The sequence below is a fragment of the Eubalaena glacialis genome, chromosome 15 (assembly GCF_028564815.1).
Source record: "Eubalaena glacialis isolate mEubGla1 chromosome 15, mEubGla1.1.hap2.+ XY, whole genome shotgun sequence".
Lineage (NCBI taxonomy): Eukaryota > Metazoa > Chordata > Mammalia > Artiodactyla > Balaenidae > Eubalaena > Eubalaena glacialis.
This window is the reverse complement of record NC_083730.1, coordinates 53,348,087-53,370,929: the sequence shown is the minus strand read 5'-3', so window position 1 is coordinate 53,370,929 and position 22,843 is coordinate 53,348,087. Positions and strand designations below refer to the sequence as shown.

General features: G+C 43.9%; 1 protein-coding gene across 1 annotated transcript in view; it reads right to left on the bottom strand.

Moving 5' to 3' along the window:
* Positions 1-22,843, bottom strand: part of ANKRD29 (ankyrin repeat domain 29) — a 40,133-nt gene that overhangs the window by 10,260 nt on the left and 7,030 nt on the right. Inside the window, exons 3-7 of the mRNA XM_061169807.1 lie at positions 19,706-19,816; positions 15,691-15,789; positions 14,310-14,408; positions 10,774-10,872; positions 7,043-7,141 (exon numbers count right to left, since the gene is read on the bottom strand). Coding sequence (XP_061025790.1) covers positions 7,043-7,141; positions 10,774-10,872; positions 14,310-14,408; positions 15,691-15,789; positions 19,706-19,816 — 507 coding nt within the window. The remainder of the gene's footprint in view (positions 1-7,042; positions 7,142-10,773; positions 10,873-14,309; positions 14,409-15,690; positions 15,790-19,705; positions 19,817-22,843) is intronic.

Sequence of the window (22,843 nt, the reverse complement as noted above, 5' to 3'; positions counted from 1 at the left end):
CTGGGGGCTGCTGCGCAGTGCCCAGCTACAGCAGATTGATAGTTTTGGTAAAACTTGCTATGTATTATGTGCCCAGTGACCCTTTTTCTGCGAACACTGGGCCATGAAGCTGAGGTATGTTGCTCCAGAGAAGAAGAGGTGAAACATCCAAGGGACAGAGAAGGAGTTGACAGGAAGGAGGGTGGTTCCTGCTGGACAGAAAGGAAACTAGAAAACCCTTCTAGTGCAGGAGGGAGGCACTAGAGAGCGATAGGGGAGGCAGGGTCATGAGTGTCTATGTTTTCCTCCTGCTCTGGGTTGAATCTGGGTTGGGTAAGCTAGGGTGCTAGAAACACCCAGATAAATTATAGTGAATTCCAGATAGGAAAAAAGGATTTTCTCCTGTTCTTGGAATGAAACCCAGGAACACTGCAAGCCCCCTAAGGAGCTCTGTGCTTGGCTGGTGCCTCACAGGTAGAAGAGAAACGGCCGTGGGAGCCGTCTGGACCCATGTTGGACATGCCCGCAATACCCCGGGCCCACATCCCCCCAGGAGTCCCTGCCTTCCTGCCTGCGGGAAATCAGAAGTGCTGGCTGAACAGCAGCCTGGAGTAAGCCTGGGTTGGGGAGATAAGGCCATGGGATGTCAGGGACATAGATGATGGCAGGGCCCGCATATGGTGGACCAGCTGTGCCTTCGGGGACCAGGGCAGGATGCTCAGGGACCAGGGAGGCTGACAAGCCAGCACAAGGAGCAGACACGAGCATCCCCACCCCAACTCCAATGCCAGGGTGATAGTCTGACCTCTGAGAACTTGGGTCACCTGGAGAGAAGGTCAGGAAGAGGGAGAACCCAGAACTGACTAACCTTAACCTCAAACGCAATTAAGGTAATGGGACCCAAAGAGACTGCCTTAGTCAGATAAGACTGAATTATTCATCAGTGGGACTGCGGGCTGAAGAGCAAGATGATTCAGGTACAGAAGCTAAAGCTTCACTTTCTGCTGGAGGATATCATTTCAGCTCCAGTGTACCACCTGCAGCAGGCACAGGGTCACTGCCCACTGCTGTCCTGGCAACGGGACAGAGGACCAAGACCTTTGGGTGGGGTGATGGCAAATCAGGAGCCTAGAAGGATCTGGGGGAAATCCAGCTGGCTACAGCCCAAGGGTTGTGGGCAGGGCCCCGGGAGACCGGACAGAGAGTCTGGGCTCCACAGAGGATTTTCCTGGGCTCAGGTGCGGATGCACTTTCCCCTCCTGCCCGCTCTGGGTTCATCTGTTTTTTTGTCATCACCACCAGAGGGCAGGCAAGGAAAGGCAGCCAGCAGGCTGTTCCCTGTGCTTTCCAAGGGTTTGGTGGTTTTTAGTTAAATTCTATTAATTGACACTAATATGTGGGAAAGTGCTGAGAGGTGCTATATTAGCAACAACTATTAATATCATAACAGTAATGTTTTGATATTTTATCAAATGTTATCACCTTAATTGCAATAGTCACAGTAGGTGGAAAAAGAAGTCACCACTTCCTGGTCGTGAGAACTTAGGGAAATCCCTCTGCCTCATTGTCCCTTTCTGTGAAAACATTAGCCTCACAGAGATATTTGTGAAGGAGAAAACATACAGAAATGTGCTAAGCACAAGGAGTGGCCAACAGATGCTTAGAAAATGAGTCTGAATATTATTTATCATGAAAAACAGTAAGTAATTTAATTTGTACTTTTGTCTACAAAGCATTCCATGTGCTTTATTTAATTTGATTCTCCCAGTTACCCTGTGAGATAACTGATAGAGTAGGTAGGAACGATTGGGAAAATGAGATTTGGGGGAAACCTGTGTATTTCCTTACTGGTGCTTACTTCTCCAAAGCTGATTTGTGAACACAGGAAGTTGAATGTGAATTAGAGAACTCTTGTCAGATCCAATTACTTATCAGTTGATTATCTAGTTTGTGAAGAGGAGAGGTTTTCCTCTTCCGTACACCTCAATTTCTGCTTTGTCATATATTTTCCTTCTATTACAATAGTCAGAATCTTCACTGTGAAGATGGCTTCATAATAAAAATGAGGGCAATTAAGTCGATCTAGCTTCTTTTTTGTAGAGCTTTGGAGAGAATCGGAGTAGGAAAAACATCTGAAAATATTTATGTAAGTTTTAAAATACTTCTTGACAAAAATATACAGTTTTAAAGTATATTAAATCAAAGAAATTGTCATGAAGTAGAAGTTACAATCTCAGCCGCACTTTTTTTTTAAAGAAATAGAACATTTAGCTTGAAGAAGATGGGATTCACCGGGGTTATGACAGCTGTTGTTTACTATTTATGTGCATGACAAGCAGAAAAAAATTTAGACTGATTTTGCATACCAAGTGGTACACTGGCTCAATGTAAGAAAGGAATGATAAGGAGGGCTGGTTAAAGACTAAATGAGCTGATGAGGTAGTAATGAGTTCCCCACGCCTGGAGAGGTTTCACAGTGGCTGATTACCAATCAGCTTCTAGTACCTGATGGATGGTTAAATAGGGGACTTCTGCAGTTCCTTCCAGCTCTGTTATTCCCTCATTCCATTTGAGATAATATTTTCAAGTCTCCTCTAATATACTTTTATAGAGAGGTCACAGCATGAGATGGGGTATATGATGTGACTTGTATTAGAGACTAAATTTTATTTGGTCTTATTTAGGCTCCTAAAGATGATTTAGAAAAAAGAATTAAAACCATAAAGCCATTCTCTCCCATGGCAATAAGTGTATTAAGTGGCACTAGCTCTTTGCTTCTACTGCCTTCCAGTACCTATACTTAGGCTACTTCACCTGCAGGCTCGAGCCAGACAGCAAGTGCTGGGGACCAATTCTATTCTAAGTTGGGGGTTTAAGAGATTATAAGGAACCTCATCAGTAACACAGGGGGTTCAATATGGAGACACCTTTGCTACCGGCCCTGGAGCCCATTTCTCAGTACTGGGTCCCTCTACTCTGTGTCCTTGGTCCAGCAAATGAATCTGTAAAAGATGTCACTAGATGCCTGCATTGCCCACACCCTGACCCATTCTCCCAGCCACAAGTGATCAGACTGAGGATGGGCAGGCCAGCCAGGCCACTGTGGCCTGGAGGGCAGGGATGAGCTGCGACAGTGACATGGCTACGCCAAGAGCCTGGGGGTCTGACCTGTAAACTTGGGGACCGCATACAAGATACGAAGGCAGAGGAAGCTGATCAAAATGGAAAGGAGTAGGGAGAGAGAAAGAGAGGAAAGAAGGGACTTTGAGATGACAGAGACAACTTGGCTTACGAGGGAAAGAGAGCAGCCTTGATTTCTGATGGGTTTTCTATTCCAGGAAGGTCTGGATGGAATAGAAATGATAATACCATACCTAACATTTACTAGGTGCTCGGTTTATACTGGCCACTGCATGAAGAGTTTTGCAGGGATTATTTATTTTTTTAATTCTCACAGTATTCCTATAGCAAAGGTACCATCATTATCATGGTTTTACAGATGAAAAAAAATGAGAGCCACGGAGAGAAAGCGATTTGTTCAAGGTCATACAGTTCAAAAGCAAAACTGGGCCTGTGTTTCATTTTCTTATCCATATCCCTGTAACTACCAAGTTGCTCACTTCCCCCATCCGCAGTCCCAGCCCCGAGACCTGGCTCTGGCTTCCTAGCTGGCTCTTAGAATCCTCCTGTCCTGCTCAGGAGCCCGCACTGTATCGGAGCCTTTTTCCAGTTCCCAGTCACTGATCACCATGCCCTGCAGCCTTCCAGGCCTTATGGGCACTCTGCCCAGGCCACAGGGTGTCCTCTGGCGGTCAACACAGCTTTTCTGAGAGTAGAGAGCATGCAAGCAGCAGGGCCTCCCTACTGTGGTCCGCTCCCTTCTCGGAACCCTCAGGACACTGCACCCATCTGCTGACTCTATGTTGCCCTTTGCCCACCACTGGGTTGCCCTCCAAGCTTACAACCTGGGAGAAAGGATACTGTCTGGGTCCCAGCATCTCTGCATATGAGTCCAAATCAAGGCTTCTGATAGAGAAGGCACTTTATGAGATGGCGTTTCGGTCAGGCTTCAAAGAAATGCTGATTAGCATATTAAGAGGACTAGACAGAGATGAGTGATGACAGGCCAACCTCAGCCCCAGGTAAACAGAGCCCGACCTTCGCCACTCTATAAAAGCATCATGTTAATGGGCTGCGTGAGTTGAGTTGGGAAAAGTATATGTCAAAGCATTTTGTTGGTAGGAAAACAGACTAACTAGACATCTCAGCTAGTGATTAAAAAGGTTTGAGTCACATCAACTCTACTTGGTGAGGACACATAGGAAGAATTGAAAATGAGATTTTAAATGACTGTGGATTTCAATTATGTCTGTGACTCTTGACCTCTTTATTCAGGACAGCTTAGAAGGAAAATTTTTCAAGTTTCAAAACAGTAATTTAGTCTTTCCAGGGATAAAAAATTAAAAAGAAAGAAAAAAAAAGAAATTAGTCATTCCAAAATCTGCCTATGGCTTGCTTTATGCATATGATTCCTTCTACAAGAGTACTAAGAAGGTTTTCAGTTAGTTCTTCAGTGATAGAATTACAAGGAAAAGTCATTCCTACTACCTTTCAGGTTCCCTGAAGCTCAGATCAAATGTTAGCTGAATAATTTCAATGCAGCTTCATTCACATCCTGGCACAGTGTACCATAAAATGTCAGGACTCCTTGGAATGGCGAAGCAAAAATTAGAAATCAGATTTATCTAAAAATATTAAGAAATTAAACCAGGCAAATATCCTTGTCCTTATTTTGTAAATTCAAGAATTTTCTGACAATGATTCAATGTGTCAGCTGAGATTTCAGAATAAAACATTGGCTTCTAAATGTCCTACCTATATAACCGTCTACCACGTACAGGCCATTTTAATGGAAACTTTTAATTAGACTTTTTTTTTAACCTCTTCATAACTTGTGACAAAGTCAGCTGGGGTTGATATCACTTTTGCTGTATTTCTGACACTTCTTGTTTTCTTGGAATGGAATTAAACATGCAAAGTTTACTCTTTTACAGAAGACAGAACTTGGACTAGTCTGACCTGGCTAGATCACCTTTAACTATAAGTTTGTGGTAGTAAAAAGATTATGGTGTGAGGGTACAAAGGGGTTACTGCGCTCTATGAAAAGGAAAAATTTCATCGCTTTTCCCCCCTAAAGCAATTCTTATTTTATAAAACACCTCTCCCTAAATAACAATCTTTTCAGATCTGGACACTCACAATTCCACACAGTTGCATTAGATGCAGTTGTTGGAAAGGCACGTCACTTGCTCCTTGACCCAAGGGTGGGCTCCTCCCGTTCCCAGGCTGGGTCGCCCACTTTGCCCAGGTTATCCTCACTCCTGATGGATGAAATACAGCTGCGGTGTGTTGCGGCTACCACAACACTGCTGGCTTACTCTTTAACTTCTTGGCTTTAATGCCATCACACGACTCAATTTAGGGTTAAATGGACATAATTCAGGCAACATTTGAAATATGGTCTCTCATGTCAACTTGGTGTTTTACAAACAGTACCTTAGGCATACAAATAATGCATCTTTACAACCAGAGTTTTTGAAGTGCCAGATGTACAGAGAAACTTGACCATCTTGATAATCTCTCATTTCTAAATTCACAGTGGTACCCTCAATAATGGCCTCCAAATCAAACTTAAGCAATCTAAAATAAATTCCTTTCATTAATTTTCAAAAATGAAGCCTCTGATTCAGAATCAATCAATGATTTCAAAATAAGAAGGACCAACAAGAAAATACTAAATTCCAATTCCCAAATGTCAACATTGGCAGGTATGGAAGTGCTATTTTTTGCTAAAAGCATCCTTTCCCAGGAGTATTACTGGGGCCCTCCAAACCTAAGAACATCTTTAAAATTCTAAAATTATGATCTTATATTCATAGCAGTGTCTGTCACATGACAAGTGCTCAAGAAATACAGATTGAACATTGAATAAAACAATTATCAAAATTTGGGAACTTGAAGATATTATCAGGATCATTTTGTCCAGCCTTCTAATTTTCAGATAAAGTAACAGAGGTGCAGAGAGGTTCATTTACTTGTTCAAAACCACACAGCTAGTTAGTGGCAGAGTTGGATCTAAAACTCAGGATTCCTGACCTCCAATCCACTTTGCCCAAAGGCTCTTTCTTTTCTCAGGTTCCTTATGCACTTGGATTTCTAAAGTCTGAAGAAGCCTGCGGCCAAGAGCTCAGGCCGACCTTAAGGTTCCTATAGCTATTCACTAACGAGCATACAGGTCTTCCCATATCAGGCCACATGACAGTGGGAATCTGCCTGCATGTCATTTACTGGTAAGTTATCAGCTTTTTTCCCTAGAAAACTACCTTTAAAATAATGTTACCTTAATCTGAAATGTTTCATTAAAAACAAGTGGATTAGTGCAGAAATAGTTATGAGAGGCTAATTATAATGCCTTACATTTGGATGGTTCTTTACCATTTATAAATGTGGCCTGTATTACCTTGTAGTCCTGTTCCTTTAAGTATCAGTTAATTGATTTGCCAGATAACATCTTCTTTTGGTAAATGAAGTCTCAAGGGTGTTGTAATCATGAGAGATGAAGGTGCAGGACCCAGTAATGATTCCAAGAACATGGACTCCTCTTGGGCTCAGCACAAGAAGTGGTGGGTAAGAGATAAGGCAGCATATCAGCAGAGGGACTGAGCAAGGGCAAGGCTACCTGACCCGCCTCTATTTACCTATGTCCCAGGCTAGCCTACTCTCCTGACCCCAGTACAGCCATCATTTATTTGAACAGGAGGTGGCAGAGTATGTACTTGACCTCCGACGCCAAACATCCTGAATAGTGGTGTCAGCCTGATATCATAGGCTTTCGGGTGAGCCCAAAACGAAGAATGGGGAAAACCCTAATCAAAGATGAACTTTTATCCAGAGGCGAAAGGGTTTAAAGACGCCCAGTGCTGACTGGTTATCTTACGCAGGTGCTGCCACAGGATCAAAGGCCCGCCCCGCCTACCGCCCCATGCGCACGCGCAAACATTACCTGCCTGGGCTGGTTGACTTTCGCTCCTGAGGACAACAGTAATCGAATCACATCCAAATAACCACCTTGGGCAGCTAGGAAGAGTGCGGTGGCTCCATCCTGACAGATAGCAAATTCAAAGTGTTAACAAGTCATCTTTCACATTTATTATAAAAGAAATTAGATTTTTATTTCCTCCCCTCCCCCCCTTTTAACATGTGTGGCGTTTTCTTCGTTGAAGAACAGTTCTAAAACATCACACTAAGTCAGGCTGAAAGGTAAAGTTTAAAATAGACAGTTGTATAAGGATGAGTTACGACATATGTAATGACTGTTCACTCTAAAATCTTGGTCATACAGCTTATGATACATCTAGTTGGAAAACTCAGGTTTTCCAAATAATCATCATTTTCCTCTGTCTGCATAGGTTTCTCATTAGCTGCCTTCTGCTTTTGTTGCATGATCTCAGAGTCCACACTCTTGTACTTAGACTTAAAAAACATACACATTTAACACAATTTTCCATTGCAGTCCTTTTGTCACTAAGCCCTAAGTGTTCATTAAAAAACAAAAAACAAAATAAAATCTGTTAATAAAAAACAAAAAAGAAATCCCTCAAATCTATTTTGTGTGCTTTAATGAATTGGGAATGAAAAGTATCCTTTTAATTAGATATTCCCTACTCCTTTCTCTTTCGTGCTCTCTTATCCATGTTCTCCCAACATGCAGTTCCTCTAAGCTTTAAAACACAAGATGCTTCCAGAATACCCACCCTGGTAAGAATGTCCATGAATTCTCTCCGTGCCAGCCCAGCAGATGCCAACAATACCTATACACACAACTAAGCAGTCGTGCATAAAAAGCCCAAAGCAAGTGCTTGTTTCCAATTTTCTTTAGTTTTCTTTTTAACTGGGCCTGTACATCTTCTGGGCGTTTCTTTTTTCTTGAAGACGTATCATTGGTTAATTTCAGCAAGTACATGGGTCAGTCGAGAGCACGCCTCCTGTCCAGGTGCTTACTTCACACAGCATTCACAGGACAGAGTGAGCCTCATTACTTTCAGACCTAAGTGGAAAACTAGTTAACCCAGCTAATTACCACCCCTCATGTCAGGAACACTAACCACAGGATCAAAGCACCTTCCCTACAAGTCCAACCAGGCAGAGGGTGCTGAATTTCCAGTGGGTGTCAGCTGAGCCACCAGACTGCCCTCAACGCAATCATTTAAGAAGTAATCAGCCTGTACAGATTCTTTCTTTGTTTTTGGCTGAGCCACTAGGCATGTGGGATCCTAGTTCCCTGACCAGGGATCAAACCCTCACCCCTGCAGTAGAAGCTCGGAGTCTTAACCACTGGACCGCCAGGGAAGTCTCAGCCTGTACAGATTTTTAAGCAAATGTTTGATATGGGGATACAGTTTTCAGCTGTTCCTTACTGTGTTGCCACAGAAAGTTTTCCCTGCCCTTAGCAGCTGATAACTCTTAGGAATTTTCCAAAACGGATCTCCATGCGTTGGATTTTTTTTTACTCTGCGTTACACATTTCTGTTCCTAGAAGTTTTCAAGAATCATTGACACTCCCTGCCCCCTGCCCTGTATTTCAACTGTTTTTAATGGAAACATTTATATTTGGATTGTTTAGGTAAGGGTAAAAGTCTTAATACAAAATGGAAGTTCTGGTGCATGAAATTTCTAGGTTACCTTATAACAGAGAGGAATTTACCATGGGAATGGGATCTCCCCGAACTCTACATTTCTAAAATTAAGTGTTGCTTCAAGGAGCCTTATGGAAGAATGTTATTTAACAGTACAAAATCTATACCCACAGTCAATTTGGATTGCTGACTATTAATGGTAATGCTATGAAAATCATAACCCATTTTCCTTTTCCAAAGACAGGGGCTCTTCCTATTCAACCTGCACATGCATATACTCATACACACTCTCAGATACAACTTCACTATATACAGTTGAAGAAATACAGAGCTGCAGACCCCTGTTTCTCAGATGTGGCACCATGTCAGAACCACCTGTTGCCCAAGCTGCCATCAGAGACTCCAGCTTAGTTGGTCAGGAGTGGGCCCGGGAAGTGGAATTTTTTTTAATGCTCCCTGGTTCTAATGGACAGCCAGAGTTGAGAATCACTCCTTCAGACCACGGTCAAGTAGTTTAGTCATTGAACCAGGAATGCTACAGGTTCAAAGAGTGGTAACAGATTTTGAAGTGCAAAGCCTAAGGCTAGTTTCTATGGATTTCAAAGAGGCCGGTGATTTGTCAGATGTATCTGTGTAAACTCTGGAAAGGGTGTTCAAATGGAAAAGTTCACACCTACACATCTCATTACACGTCTATGAAAGTATAGCACCCCTGGGCATAGGGCTCATGTCTAGTGGTACAATAGCCTAAAATATGGTTCCTAGACAACTGGAAGCAGGAATTCTTCCACTCCTCACCATGAGACTGTCAAGTCACTTCATCTCCCCATATTTTAGTTTTTCCTCCAAAACCAGAATAACATTTGCCATAAATTCTACGGAATTAGAGTGACCATTAAAAATGCTTGGGTAATGTGCTAATTGCCAGTTAGCTGCAAACAGACCCACACTGGCAGTGGATGCCTTTCAGGGTCAATGGCGTGCATGTATTTCAGAGGTCGTCATTCACCCATCCTCACTTCTCTTCCAAATAACTTGATTTCTCCTTTTTTGTGTTCTTCCTCCCAAATAACTCTACAACAGGAGGACTTATTTTGGTTTTCAGCAAGTCCATACACTGGGCTTGTCATGTTACAAATAAGTATGTATCACATTATTTTTGATGCTCTTAATTACATAGGTACATGAAATATATCATATGTGCAAGAGATTTAAAAGGGCAGAGCAAAGATGGGTAAATAAGATTATGGGTTTCTACATAGAAAAAGCTCACATGGTTAACTCTATCTTTTTCCTTTGATGTCTCAGATGTCACTTTTTTTTTTTTTTACCCATATTCAAACTGTTCTTTATTCTGCCTAACATGCATTGATACAATTGTAAGCTGAAGGTCACCAAGGAATATTTTATTGGTTCTTCTGTTCTTTTCAGATCCATGAGATGATCAGACAAGAAATTCTGGAGCAAGTCCTCAACAGGGTTGTTACAAGAGGATCCTCCCCCATCACTCATTTCATAGGTATTGAACTTTGGAAGGGTGGATAAAGTTGTCAGGAACATTTTTATTTAAATGTCATAATGCTTTTGGTCCTGGAAAAAAAATTTAATGATATAGTAGATGGACATCTTTAATGACATCTTTGATTATGATGCCAGTAAAACATAAATGCATTTATATTGTCTATGGTTGTCAAGAAGGAAAGGAGCATATAACTAATGAGTGAAACTTCTGTCTTGCATCAACCTTCTCTCTTTTTTGTTTTAATACTTCTCAGGTGAGTGCTGTCCTTCTACTATCACTCATTGACCTCCCGTTCTCTTAACCCTTGACATTCTGACTTCAGTACTGGTCTCTTTGGTGACCTCTGAATGTTTTGCTCTTTTAATACATATATCCTAATACCTAAATCCACTGGTCTTATCTTAATCACCAACTTTCTTAATTTCTCTATCATTCTACACTGTTTACAACTCCCCTGAAGTTCTCTGATAACTGTAATAATTTGTATCAGATGCCACTTCTGGCATAGACTGTGATGCTATGTGTGATGAGGGAATGAGCAAGTGTCCCCCGAGAGCCCCCTTGAAACACACTCACATAAAGTTGGTCGTGGATGTTGGCTCCGTGCTTCAGCAAGGTCTCCACCACCTTCATGTGCCCATACTGACTGGCGGCCAGCAGGGCAGTGCCCCCATCCTGCGGTCATAAGAAGTATAAACGCGTTAGAAACAGTGAGAGCACAAATTTTACAAGCAGATGCTCTTCACATGGTGAGAACTTTGGAAAAGAATTTCCCATACATAATAACAAACTCACTTTTCCTCTTTTATCTCTTTTACTTTTTCTTTATAATCATGACAGAGTTCATCTTAAGGACATCATTATGTTGTATACTGGGGTGACTTGCTTGAGATATATTATAGCTATTTGCTAAGTTATTATAATTAATTTAGAAATTTCTCATGTCAAACGCAGAATCATCTCTTTGCCTCTCAATAAAGGAAACAGAACAGGAAGTCTGTACCAATCAATTGTGTGTTGGAATCACCAGAATCATTTCCTGTGGTTTCACCAGAGACCCAACTGACAAACATTGGCTTCTCCCTGTGGGTCCACCCAGTTGTAGGTCTCTGAGATTAAGGTGTTTTTAGGGAGTAGCCCTCTTGGGCCCCTGTCTTCACGGGACGAGATCTGCATGCACTGAAAGCGGGGATAACTGCAGCCTATTCCATGTGCTTCTCACTCTCCTACTTTGCATTTTCCTTTGAACATGTGCCAATTTGTCCAGACCTCTTTTAAAATGTGGGCGCTAGGACTCAACAGAGCACTGCAAAGTAGATGCGGCCTGATGGGACATTCCTTGGTTCCATCTCCTCTACTTTTATCTCTGCGCCTAAATTAGAATTAGCTTTTACGCCAACCACACCAAATACTGACTCATTGAGTTTGTGGTCAACTGAAACCCTTTCTCTCTTTTTTTTTTTTTTGGCTGCGTTGGGTCTTCATTGCTGTGTGTGGGCTTTCTCCAGTTGCGGGGAGCGGGGCTACTCTTCGTTGCGGTGTATGGGCTTCTCACTGCGGTGGCTTCTCTTGTGGAGCACAGGCTCTAGGTGTGCAGGCTTCAGTAGCTGCGGCACGCAGGCTCAGTACTTGTGGCTCGTGGGCTCTAGAGCGCAGGCTCAGTAGTTGTGGCGCACAGGCTTAGTTGCTCTGCGGCATGTGGGATCTTCCTGGACCAGGGCTCGAACCGGTGTCTCCTGCATTGGCAGGCGGATTCTTAACCACAGCGCCACCAGAGAAGTCCGTGAAGCCCTTAATGGTTTTTCTCAGGTGCTGGGCTGAGGCTTTCTCTTTTCCCATCTAGGATTGTTGTGTTGTTTGTTTGGCTCTGTGAATGGGTATGTGGACATTTGAGCTAACTGTAAACAATCCAAGAACGTGGAATCTGGTCCTAAAATGCGAGTCATAAATATAAGATAGTGTGGTTTCTAAATTTGGGCATAGAGTGTTTATTCAAAGTGGCTACCCTCGCAGCCCCACCCTCAGATTCAGTAGGTCTGGAGTGAGGCCCAGAAAGAGGCATTTGACCAGCCATGTGAGGTGACAGTGAGGTGCAGGAGGCAGGTGGGCCTCCCTTGGAGAAACACTGCTGCACGTGGTCCTGCATTCACAGGCAGGCAAGGTGCTGGGGGATGCACATGGCTGAGTAAGGCTTCAGCAAGGGCCCGGCTGTGTGGTGGGAAGAGCTGCGTTTTGAAGGGTGGGGAATGGAGGAGAGAGACTGGAGGGCTGAGGCTGGTGGGTGTGGGTGTAGGTGGAGGTGGGTGGGCATTAAGAAGTTGCTTATTAAGCTATTAGCAGCAACGAGCACCGTTTCCAAGTTTTGTTGTGTCAATCTTCCCAGCTCTTTGCCTAATGGGTTTAGAGAACAGATAAAACATGATGATCGTCATAGAAGAGCTGATACCTTTTATTTAAAAAAACACATTTTTGGGGACATAGGTTCAATTACAATGAGAACAGTTGTTGACACAAAGTCAGTTTTGATGACAGGATCATGTCAAAACTCAAAGCCTCCTGACACTGTCTTCTTCCCATGGAAAACTCTTGGCCACCTGCAGTTGACCTAATGGAAACATGTGGAACTGCTCACCCTGGGCCCCATGTTCCATGGGTTTCTGGGACAGCACAAACTGGCTCATGTACAAAGGCCAGCATTAACTTGTTAGCCGAGAAGAATGAAGCAGCCGTGTGGTCACACACGATCATTTGATGTAGTTCAGAGTTGAGTCAGGTTAGTAGAACTTTACTTTTTATTTTTAGTTGTATCACTTTTTTTTAAAATTAATTAATTAATTAATTAATTTATTTTTGGTTGTGTTGGGTCTTCGTTTCTGCGCGAGGGCTTTCTCTAGTTGCAGCGAGTGGGGGCCACTCTTCATCGCGGTGCGCGGGCCTTTCACTGTCGCGGCCTCTCTTGTTGCGGAGCACAGGCTCCAGACGCGCAGGCTCAGTAATTGTGGCTCACGGGCCCAGTTGCTCCGCGGCATGTGGGATCTTCCCAGACCAGGGCTCGAACCCGTGTCCCCTGCATTGGCAGGCAGATTCTCAACCACTGCGGCACCAGGGAAGCCCTATCACTTTTATAATTAAAAATAAAATAATATTTAATATAAAATATGTGTACACATGTATTTTGGATTACTGTATATTATATTCAGCATGTCTGGAGGCATGTACACAGTCCAACAGTAGGTTTTAGAAAAGACAGAAACCCTTTCTGAAATTCAGATCTACTTAATAGTGTTTTAACAGGAAAAAAAACTCCACTGGAAACTCCCTTGATATCAAAATATCACATACAATGAATTAAGAAAACCTAAAAGTTTCCAACTAGGGCAAATTTTCAGGAATTTTTTATGACTGAAGTAATTTTTTATGACAGAAATAAGTTTTCAATTACAATGTGATGGCAGTTCAAATTCTTCTACTACAAAACATTATCATGAAAAGTCATGCTGTGAACACAAAATTTATCTTTCTGCAGCCTCAGTTTTCTTATCCACATGTCAAACATGAAGAATGAATGACTTCTTCAAAGCAAGAACCACAATTCCTTGCCCAACTATATAAACTGTAATCATATGTTATATATTTCAGTGAGGACATTTCAGAAAGTAAACTGCCTGCCAAACCCTGCTTAGAAATCTCTCAGATTCACTAGGATTGGCTTAATACTTCCAACAATTCCTATCATAGCACTGGGATTAACCTTGAAGCAGAAAAAAGCATATGAAAACAGGGCAAGTTATAAAGCACCTGCTACTGTATCTATCCTGATAACAAAATTCAGTGTCCCGGAGTAGAAAGTTACCAGTACAAGAAAGAATCTAAGCAATTCCTCCCACCCCGAGTTCTCCAATTGTGAGCCCAAAGTAAAAATGTCATGTTTTGAATTGGATTCCTAGGACTACCCCTGAATCATTACAATTTAACCTTGTGAAACCCACCTTCTTAGGCTTGAAAATCTTGTAAAAAGCAAAGCAAAAATTCATACTATAGATGAAGAGAAATGAAAACTCATGACTGCTGAAATTCTTCAACAAGGTATAAAATCAAGAAAATTCTCTTACTTTGGTCCTAAATTCAGTGGATGCTCCAAATTCAAAGAGAAATCTCACAACATCATTATGTCCTTGTTGAGCAGCAAAGAACAGGGCAGTTGTACCTGACTGAGAGAGAGAGACAGGCTGGTTTTAAAAGATATTTGGTTACATTACATTTGGTTTATATGCTTGCAAACAAAACAAAACAAAATCCTTGTATATAAACTTCCAGCCTAGGAGGGGGCTATATTTGAACAGACTGTATTCCTTGTTCAGGTAAGTGACCAGTGTGGAGGCTGCTGGGTTCCAGAAATGTTAAGATGTAACAAGGTCTGGATGAGGAAACTGGGCTAGAATAGGAAAACTCTCATCTTTTTTTTTTTTTTTTTTTTTTTTTTGGCTGCCCTGTGCACATGCAGAATCTTAGTTCCCCGACCAGGGATCAAACCCATGTCCCCAGCAGTGGAAGCGTGGACTCCTAAGCACTGGACTGCCAGGGAAATCCCTCACCTTCTTAATAGACATGAATTTTAGAGACTACCAAAGTGTGCAAATGCTATGTGTCTAGAGAGCCAACTAAAGAAAACAATGGCAGGTACATCTTCAGGAGACAAATATTCTGATATTGCAAAATGGATTACAGATGAACCGAGGAAGAAGTCTGCTCTAAGCGTCAGTTCCACAGCACTGCCAGGCACTCTCTTCCAGCTTCCAAAACACGCGGGGTGAGGTCAGGGCCTCTCTTTGGCTATTTTTCCAGACTTACCTGGCTCAGGGAATTCTGGGGGTCACTGGGGACCTACACGTCATCGTTATTTGCACCACACAGGTTACCTCTAAACCCAACACACTTAAGTCCTCAAGGGCCACTGTGTTCAATGCACAATAGTTTTCATCTCCAAGAACATTAGTTGAGCAGTTGGAACCAAACAGATAAATATAAAGACCATATATATACATATATATATATATATATACACCATATATATGTATATATATATGTCCATGCCACTCTCTCACTTTGTCCCAGCTTACCCTTCCCCCTCCCTGTATCCTCAAGTTCATTCTCTAGTAGGTCTGTGTCTTTATTCCCGTCTTGCCCCTAGGTTCTTCATGACCACCATTTTTTTTTTTTTTTTTTTTAGATTCCATATATATGTGTTAGCATACTGTATTTGTTTTTCTCTTTCTGACTTACTTCACTCTGTATGACAGACTCTAGGTCCATCCACCTCACTACAAATAACTCAGTTTCTTTTCTCTTTATGGCTGAGTAATATTCCATTGTATATATGTGCCACATCTTCTTTATCCATTCATCTGTTGATGGACACTTAGGTTGCTTCCATGTCCTGGCTATTGTAAATAGAGCTGCGTTATTCTTATTCACGTGCAAAACCTGACTTACCTCTCTCTGGAGATTGACGTCAGCTCCCTGCAGGATGAGCTCCCTCACACAGCCTATGTGGCCAGCATAGGAGGCGACCATGAGGAGCGTTGTGCCGTGCTGGGTGGGGGAGAGACAGATGAGCAGTTAGGCCATGTGACACCAGAGAGGTGGCCAGGAGAAGATGCCGCAGACGTCAGCTCCTCCCAGGACACGTCCGAGCTGAGCGCAACATCTCCCGCAGTAAATAAAAGTGTCTCGTGAATAATCTTATAATGCAGACCAAACAGGAAAAAGCAAAGTGACAAATTGCTGAGGCTGGAATTTTCAATTTAAACATTCACTTACTTCCATTACCTTCAGACACACAGTCCAAGTGAACCATGGTTACTGCATTTTGAGGCAGCAGTGATGTAATGGCCTCGTTTTATGATTCCTGAGCCAAAACACTGTTATTAATGCAAAAAAGCGGGTTAAGTGGTACTAGTTGGTTTTCTGAGTTTAGAATTCTTTATTTTCAAACTGATTCAGGTAAAGATGCAATGAGAGACTACAGAAGTGAGAGTTAGGAGCCCCGGGGTCTATCTCTGTCATCAACCAGCAGCGTAACCTGGGGCACACTGCTCACAATTCCTGGGGCTCATTTACTTCATCTTTAAAATGAGGAGCTTGGGGCTTCACTGGTGGCACAGTGGTTAAGAATCCACCTGCCGGCGCAAGAGACACGGGTTTGAGCCCTGGCCCGGGAGGATCTCACATGCCGTGGAGCAACTAAGCCCGTGCACCACAACTGCTGAGCCTGCGCTCCAGAGCTCGCGAGCCACAACTACTGAGCCCACGTGCCACAACTACTGAAGCCCATGCACCTAGAGCCTGTGCTCCGCAACGAGAAGCCACTGCAATGAGAAGCCTGCGCACTGCAACGAAGAGTAGCCTCCGCTCGCCGCAACTAGAGAAAGCCCGCGCACAGCAGCAAAGACCCAACGCAGCCAAAAATAAAAAAATTTAAAAAATAAAAAATAAAAAAAATAAAATGAGGAGCTGGATGATATGATTGCCAGGGTCTCTGCCAGCTTTAAGATTCAAGGACTTGAGACGTACCACCTGATATTCCAATTCAAGAGGACTTTTGTGGTTTAATTTACATTTGTTTTCAAGGGCTCGAAACTGTAATCTGAACTACCTCTTCTGTGTGGTCAGCAGCCTGCTTCTGTGGAGAGGATACGAGAGAGACAGACGGCTCTGCCTGTGAGGAAGCCTCACTAGGTACGGGGTGGTGATTCTTAGAAGCCTCGTGCTATATATTCAATACATCTGTGGGATTTTGTAGGAAGGCAGTATAGTTGAGTGGTCACTGACAGTATGATTCTGGGCTGGTTATCGGAGCTTTCAAAGGCTCATTCACCTCATCTGTAATGCGGAATAGTACAAGTATCTGCCTGATTAAATTAAACGGGAAAAAGCAGTAATTCAGGCAATGTGCTTAGCTTAGTAATGTTAAATATCCAGTAAGAGTTAGATGTTAAAATAATATTATGATGCCTCAGTAAATGTTAGATTATTATTTGGTTTTTGTTGACGCGTGTGAAAGACAATCCTAGTTTGGGGAAAGTCTTGTTTGCTATAAGTAAAAGTACAGGTAGAGTCAAGAAGAGCTAGTGGCTTCACAGAAGTGCTTTATGATATTCTTCTACCCCATGTGACCACATCTGGTATTTGAATGTAAGACCTTCATGTCGGCTGTACCACCCATCATTCAGGGGGACTTCTTCCTCCATGTTTTTCAAGATTAGAGTAGCAAACTTGGAGTTACTAACTTCCTCTTGAATGTAAGAACATTTTTATTCAGCATTCAGACAGAAGATTCCTTGATTTAAAGCCAGTCTGAACAGGCAAGCTATGAGTGTATCCTTTACGTGAGAGGTGAGAAAATTTTTTCATCATGGGTCACACTGGTCTCAAAATACAAATCAATCATGAGCTACAGGAACCACAGAACACTTAACTTAGATATTTAAAAATAAAAATAAAAAACATCAGGTTCATCTATTTTACGGTAAGGGAAGATGAATGAAACAAATAACCAAAATGCTCCTTTATACATTGTATTTCACTTCTACATCATGGTTGACTGAGGAAAAGTCAGAGGTTGGGACAAAGGAGAAATAGAATACAAAGCCCACGTGCCTAGAGCCTGTGCTCCGCGACAAGAGAAGCCACCGCAATGAGAAGCCCGCGCGCCGCAACGAAGAATAGCCCCCGCTCGCCGCAACCAGAGAAAGCTCGTGCGCAGCAACAAAGACCCAACGGAGCCAAAAGTATAAATAAATAAAAGAGGAGGGATCTGTGGATGTATTAAGCTACACAAAGCTGGAAGTCAGGAGAAGGTCATAGGGGGTGTCTGAAAAGGGGTGACTTTAAGAAAAAGGAGTAAAGTGGTCATCAACATGGTCAGTGGGTGAGGCCACAATGAAAACGGGCATTCCCACTCCAGTTCTGTCCAGTGTGGCATTGCTGCCCAGCAAGATCCAAGTAAGACCCGACGACCAGTTCACAGATGCCCAAGACCCCATATCAGTTTGGGTCCTGGCAAAGAACAGATGGTACATTCAAACTGGGATAACTGGACGAAAGTTTAATAAAGAGACTATTTATAAGGCTATGCTCTGGATGTAGGGAAACTACAAAGAACAGTACTGGGAGAGAGTAACAGCGGAGCTGCACTGCTAGCCCAGGCCTGAAGGCGCGAGGGACAGGTGGTGGCTCCCAGGACGGAGAGGGTGAGAGTCCTGCTGCCAGACAGGATGGGGGGGTCTCGTCTCCCCAACATCCCCGTCCTCCCTCCCTCTGATTCCTGCCAACGCTCCCACTGGCCAAACCCTACTGGAGGCCAGAGGGAAGCCAGTCCCCTGGGGCAGGCCAGACAGCTCCAACTCTGGGACACAGAGCAAGCTGGAGAAAGTTACAAGTGGGTCTGGAGGTGCACCCCAAGCTGTCCTGCACTGATGCCCAGGGTGGGGCAAAGTGGAGCAAACTTTGATACCTCGCTTGGGCTGGTGGCTGACATCACCTACCAAATTTGCGCAATAAAAGCTGGAAATGGCACACCCTGTTATCAGGAAAACAAGAAGGCTCCTGTGAAAACATTTCTATTTAATCCCTAAAATCAGAACATCTCCTCTCTCCTCATCTGAGGTCCTCTTAGTCCCCAGAGATGCGACGTCCTGCTGAGAACAGAGAAATTGCTGCCTCTAGCCGGGGAGGGAAGGGCTCTCGCAGTGATGCCTGAAAGTAGGCGGGAGGACCTGTTTTTAGTTCCCCTTCATTGCCGATGAGGGTATTGGTGTTTGCAAAGGTAAGGAAGGGATAAGAGGCTGGGTGGAGGCTTCCATCTCTCAGTAGAAAAAACCCAACTCCCACATCCACGGCAGCCCCCTTCCATTCTGAATCATCTCCCCCTTTTCTTCTTTTTTTTTTTTTTTTAAATTTATGTTATTTATTTATTTTTGGCTGCGTTGGGTCTTTGTTGCTGCGCGCGGGCTTTCTCTAGTTGTGGAGAGTGGTGGCTACTCTTGCTGCGGAGCACGGGCTCTAGGCGCGCGGGCTTCAGTAGTTGTGGCTCGCGGGCTCTAGAGCGCAGGCTCGGTAGTTGTGGTGCAGGGGCTTAGTTGCTCTGCGGCATGTGGGATCTTCCCGGACCAGGGCTCGAACCCGTGTCCCCTGCATTGGCAGGCGGATTCTTAACCACTGCGCCACCAGGGAAGCCTCCCCTTTTCTTCTTGGACTTGGCCGATTCTGATTCCCAGTGACGTGTCTCTTCCCCTATCGTGGCCCCTCCTGTTTTATGCAGGTAATGGCTTTCCCAGTATGTTTTGAAGTTCCCCGTGGTACTTCGGACTTTTTGAAGAGGATGAAGCAAGCAAACACATGAAAAAGCGGACAAGCACTGCGAAGGAAGGGTATTCAGCAGGCGCTCTCATGCCAGCGGGGGACGGCGAGCTCCCAGCATGCGTGTACCGAATGGACCGGTCCGTACACTGTCCCTGCAGTCCACGTCCACTCGGCCACTGTTCAGCAGCAGCCGGAGCAGAGCCAAGTTGCCCCTCCTCGCTGCCCAGAACGCCGCGTTGGCAAGTGGGGTTTCCTTCTGCAGAAGCAAAACAAAACAGGATCTTAAAATTGACCTTCATTAACACGACCACTTCTACGCAAGCACGCACTACCATTCAAAAGGGAGACCTTCCAGATGTGTCTGATCATTTGAAAGAGCGCTCCTCTGGCAACAGGTGATTGTCGTGTACTTGGTTATGGGATGCAGATACCCGAGCCATGGGGCTGTGATGAAGAGCCGTGTTGTTGATTACACAGCACTATTAATACCCTATTTCCCACCAATGTCCTCACTTTCCTGCCTCTGTGTCTTTGTTCACAGTTTCCTTTTTGTTTGAAATGAATTTTCCCCCATCCTTCACGGCCAAGGTTCTGCTTAAATGTTATTTCCTCCCTGAAGTGTTCCCAAATCTCTCTGCCTCTAAGCAGAGGGAAATCTCTCCCAATTCTGAGTTTACAGGTATCTTTTCTGTGCCCTCAATACTTTCTACCTGATTCCAGCTGCCTGGGTAAATGCCTCACTTTCCCTCCACCAAGTTTTCTCTGTTTCAGCTGGAACATGCCAGAGGTTTCTGCTGAGAACAAGGAACTCTGGGCAGAAAATGTTGCTGTGAGTCCTCGGGTGGATCCTTCACTCCACTCCTGGGTTATTTTAATGCTAAGTTAACGTTGGAACAACTACGGAAGGAACAGAGCTGGAGAACAGTTCTCCTGAATCAGAGCTGCAGAGTTGACTGTAGTACCACCACCTTCTCTAAAACAGATCAATTTGAATTTGCAGAGAACAGTCCCTGGTGGGGGTGAGGGACAGACAGAACCACACAGCTCAGGGTTTCCACCCCAGCCCTGGGCAACGGACTTGGCCCCGCTGAGGCCTGGATTCCTCTCGCTCAGATGGAGATCACATTACCTGCCTTGAAGTTTATGGTAAAAATTAAATGATGCAGGTTAATTGGCTAATACGGTGCCCAGCACATCATACATGCTTACAGATACTAGTTTCTTTCCTTCTGTCCACTTTCTTTACAAAGTTAGAATCAACAGGCAAAACTGAACTCAGAGTATTGGTACTAATAAAGAATTCTGCTGGTCTCAGGAAATTTTCTAGTATTCAAATTGTTTAACAAAAACACTTTTTGGGGTGGGCTTAAAGCACGTATCTGACTCAGAGGGTCTTTTACGCAATATGTCTTCTAAGTATATGTATAAGGTATTACATACAATACCTAACTCACCAATGCTAAGTTAAAAAGAAAACACCGACAATTTCAGCTGCTCCACAGAGCTGTCACAAGTGAAAGTCCAGTGGCAGCAGAGTGGTGGCAGCACCTGTGGGTGTGAGGATTTAATTTCAGGAGCTCTTCAGCACATACACAACTTAGTGTTCTTGTGCATTCTTGGACAAGAGCGTGGCAAAGTGGGGAGTGATAAGCAGATTACAAACATACTTGGAATGCTTCCCTGGCTCAGTTAGGAGGAAAAAGATCACCTTAAATTCCAAGTGAACAATTTGCTTCCCCTGAAGGTGTAAGTTTTACTGTCCCAGGAGTTTTCACACCCAGTGTCTGTGGTTTTTGCACCAGGCTGGGTCCGATGTTACAGTTGTTAGTAAGTGGGTGAAGCAATGGCAAGGCTGGTTTGACTTGTATAATAAATCACGAAACAATGCCCCTTTAATAGAGAGATTGCACAAGGCCAGGATGAAGTTTGGGAGGGTGAATCAGGAAGACAATTTAATATGCACCATGGAACAGCTCTGTTGCCTTTTCTGGAAACATGAAACCTTGAGAGTCATAAATTGTAAATCATTTTCAGTGATTTTGTTGTTTCACTTTAACCCCAAATACCTTTCAAAAAACCATTTGCAAACCACAAACTTCTATTGTCATAACAAGCTCTCCAGCCAGGAGCCTCTCCTGCCTTTAGGATGGCCTCGGGGATTCCTCTCCTGCACGGGCTAGACATCCTGGTTTCCTACAAGGTTCTAGAAACTGAGCTTTGGGAAAAGGTGTAAATCCTTCATTTTCCCTCAAGAGCTTGATATACTGGGAGGTGGAGGCATGATAGAGTAGTTGATTTGGGGTGAGAGAGAGCTGAGTTCAAGTCCTGGCCCTGCTACTTCCCGGTTCTGGGACCTTGGCCAGGTTATTTAATTTCTCTCTGCCCCAGGAAAGTGAGAATGATATTAATAGTGGTAGTATAGTCAGTATCCTCGGGGGATTGGTTCCAGGACCTCCTGCAGATACCGAACTCTATGGATGCTCAAGTCTCTTATATAAATCGGCACAGTATTTGCATATAACCTATGTATCTCCTCCCACATACTTTAAATCATCTCGAGATTACTTGTGATACCTTACACATGTAAATGCTATGTAAATAGTTGCCAGTGCAGGTCAAATTCAAGTTCTGCTTTTTGGAACTTTCTGGAATTTTTTTTCTGAATACTTTTGATCTGTGGTTGAATAGGCAGATGTGGAACCTGCAGACACGGAGGGTCAACTGTACCTCTGTCATGGGCTGTTAGAGGATAAATGAAGTAATACATGCAAATGCACTTTGACAGCAAACGCTCAAGAGATGCGAGCTCTAGATGCACAGTCCTCACAGCCCTTTAAAAGACTTGTCCAGGAGAATTCATTTGCTTGGTCGCTGGCATGTGCTCAGGACAGTGGCACTGGCCAGGGGCTAGGACTAGAGGTACCAGTCAACCTTGATCTCTGCTCCAATGGCTTTATGGGCCAGTAGGAAACGAGCATCCCAGGCATACAGGGTGCTGATGCAATGACATGGGGGCATCCTGGGAACCGTCATTAGCTCGGAAGGACTGGAGTGAAGGACGTGGGGGGAGAGAGGGCAGGAGATGCTGTAGGGCAGGTAGTCAGGGCCACATCTTGAAGGACTTGCCGTGCTATGTGATGGAGCTTGGACTTCATCCGGTGGGTACTAGGGAGTCAAGGAAGGGTTTTAAGGCGGGGAGAGACCACCAGTTTTGCATTTTAGAAGGTCCCCGTGGCAGCCTCAGGAAGAATGGACTGAGGACTGGAGCCAGACTGAGACTGGT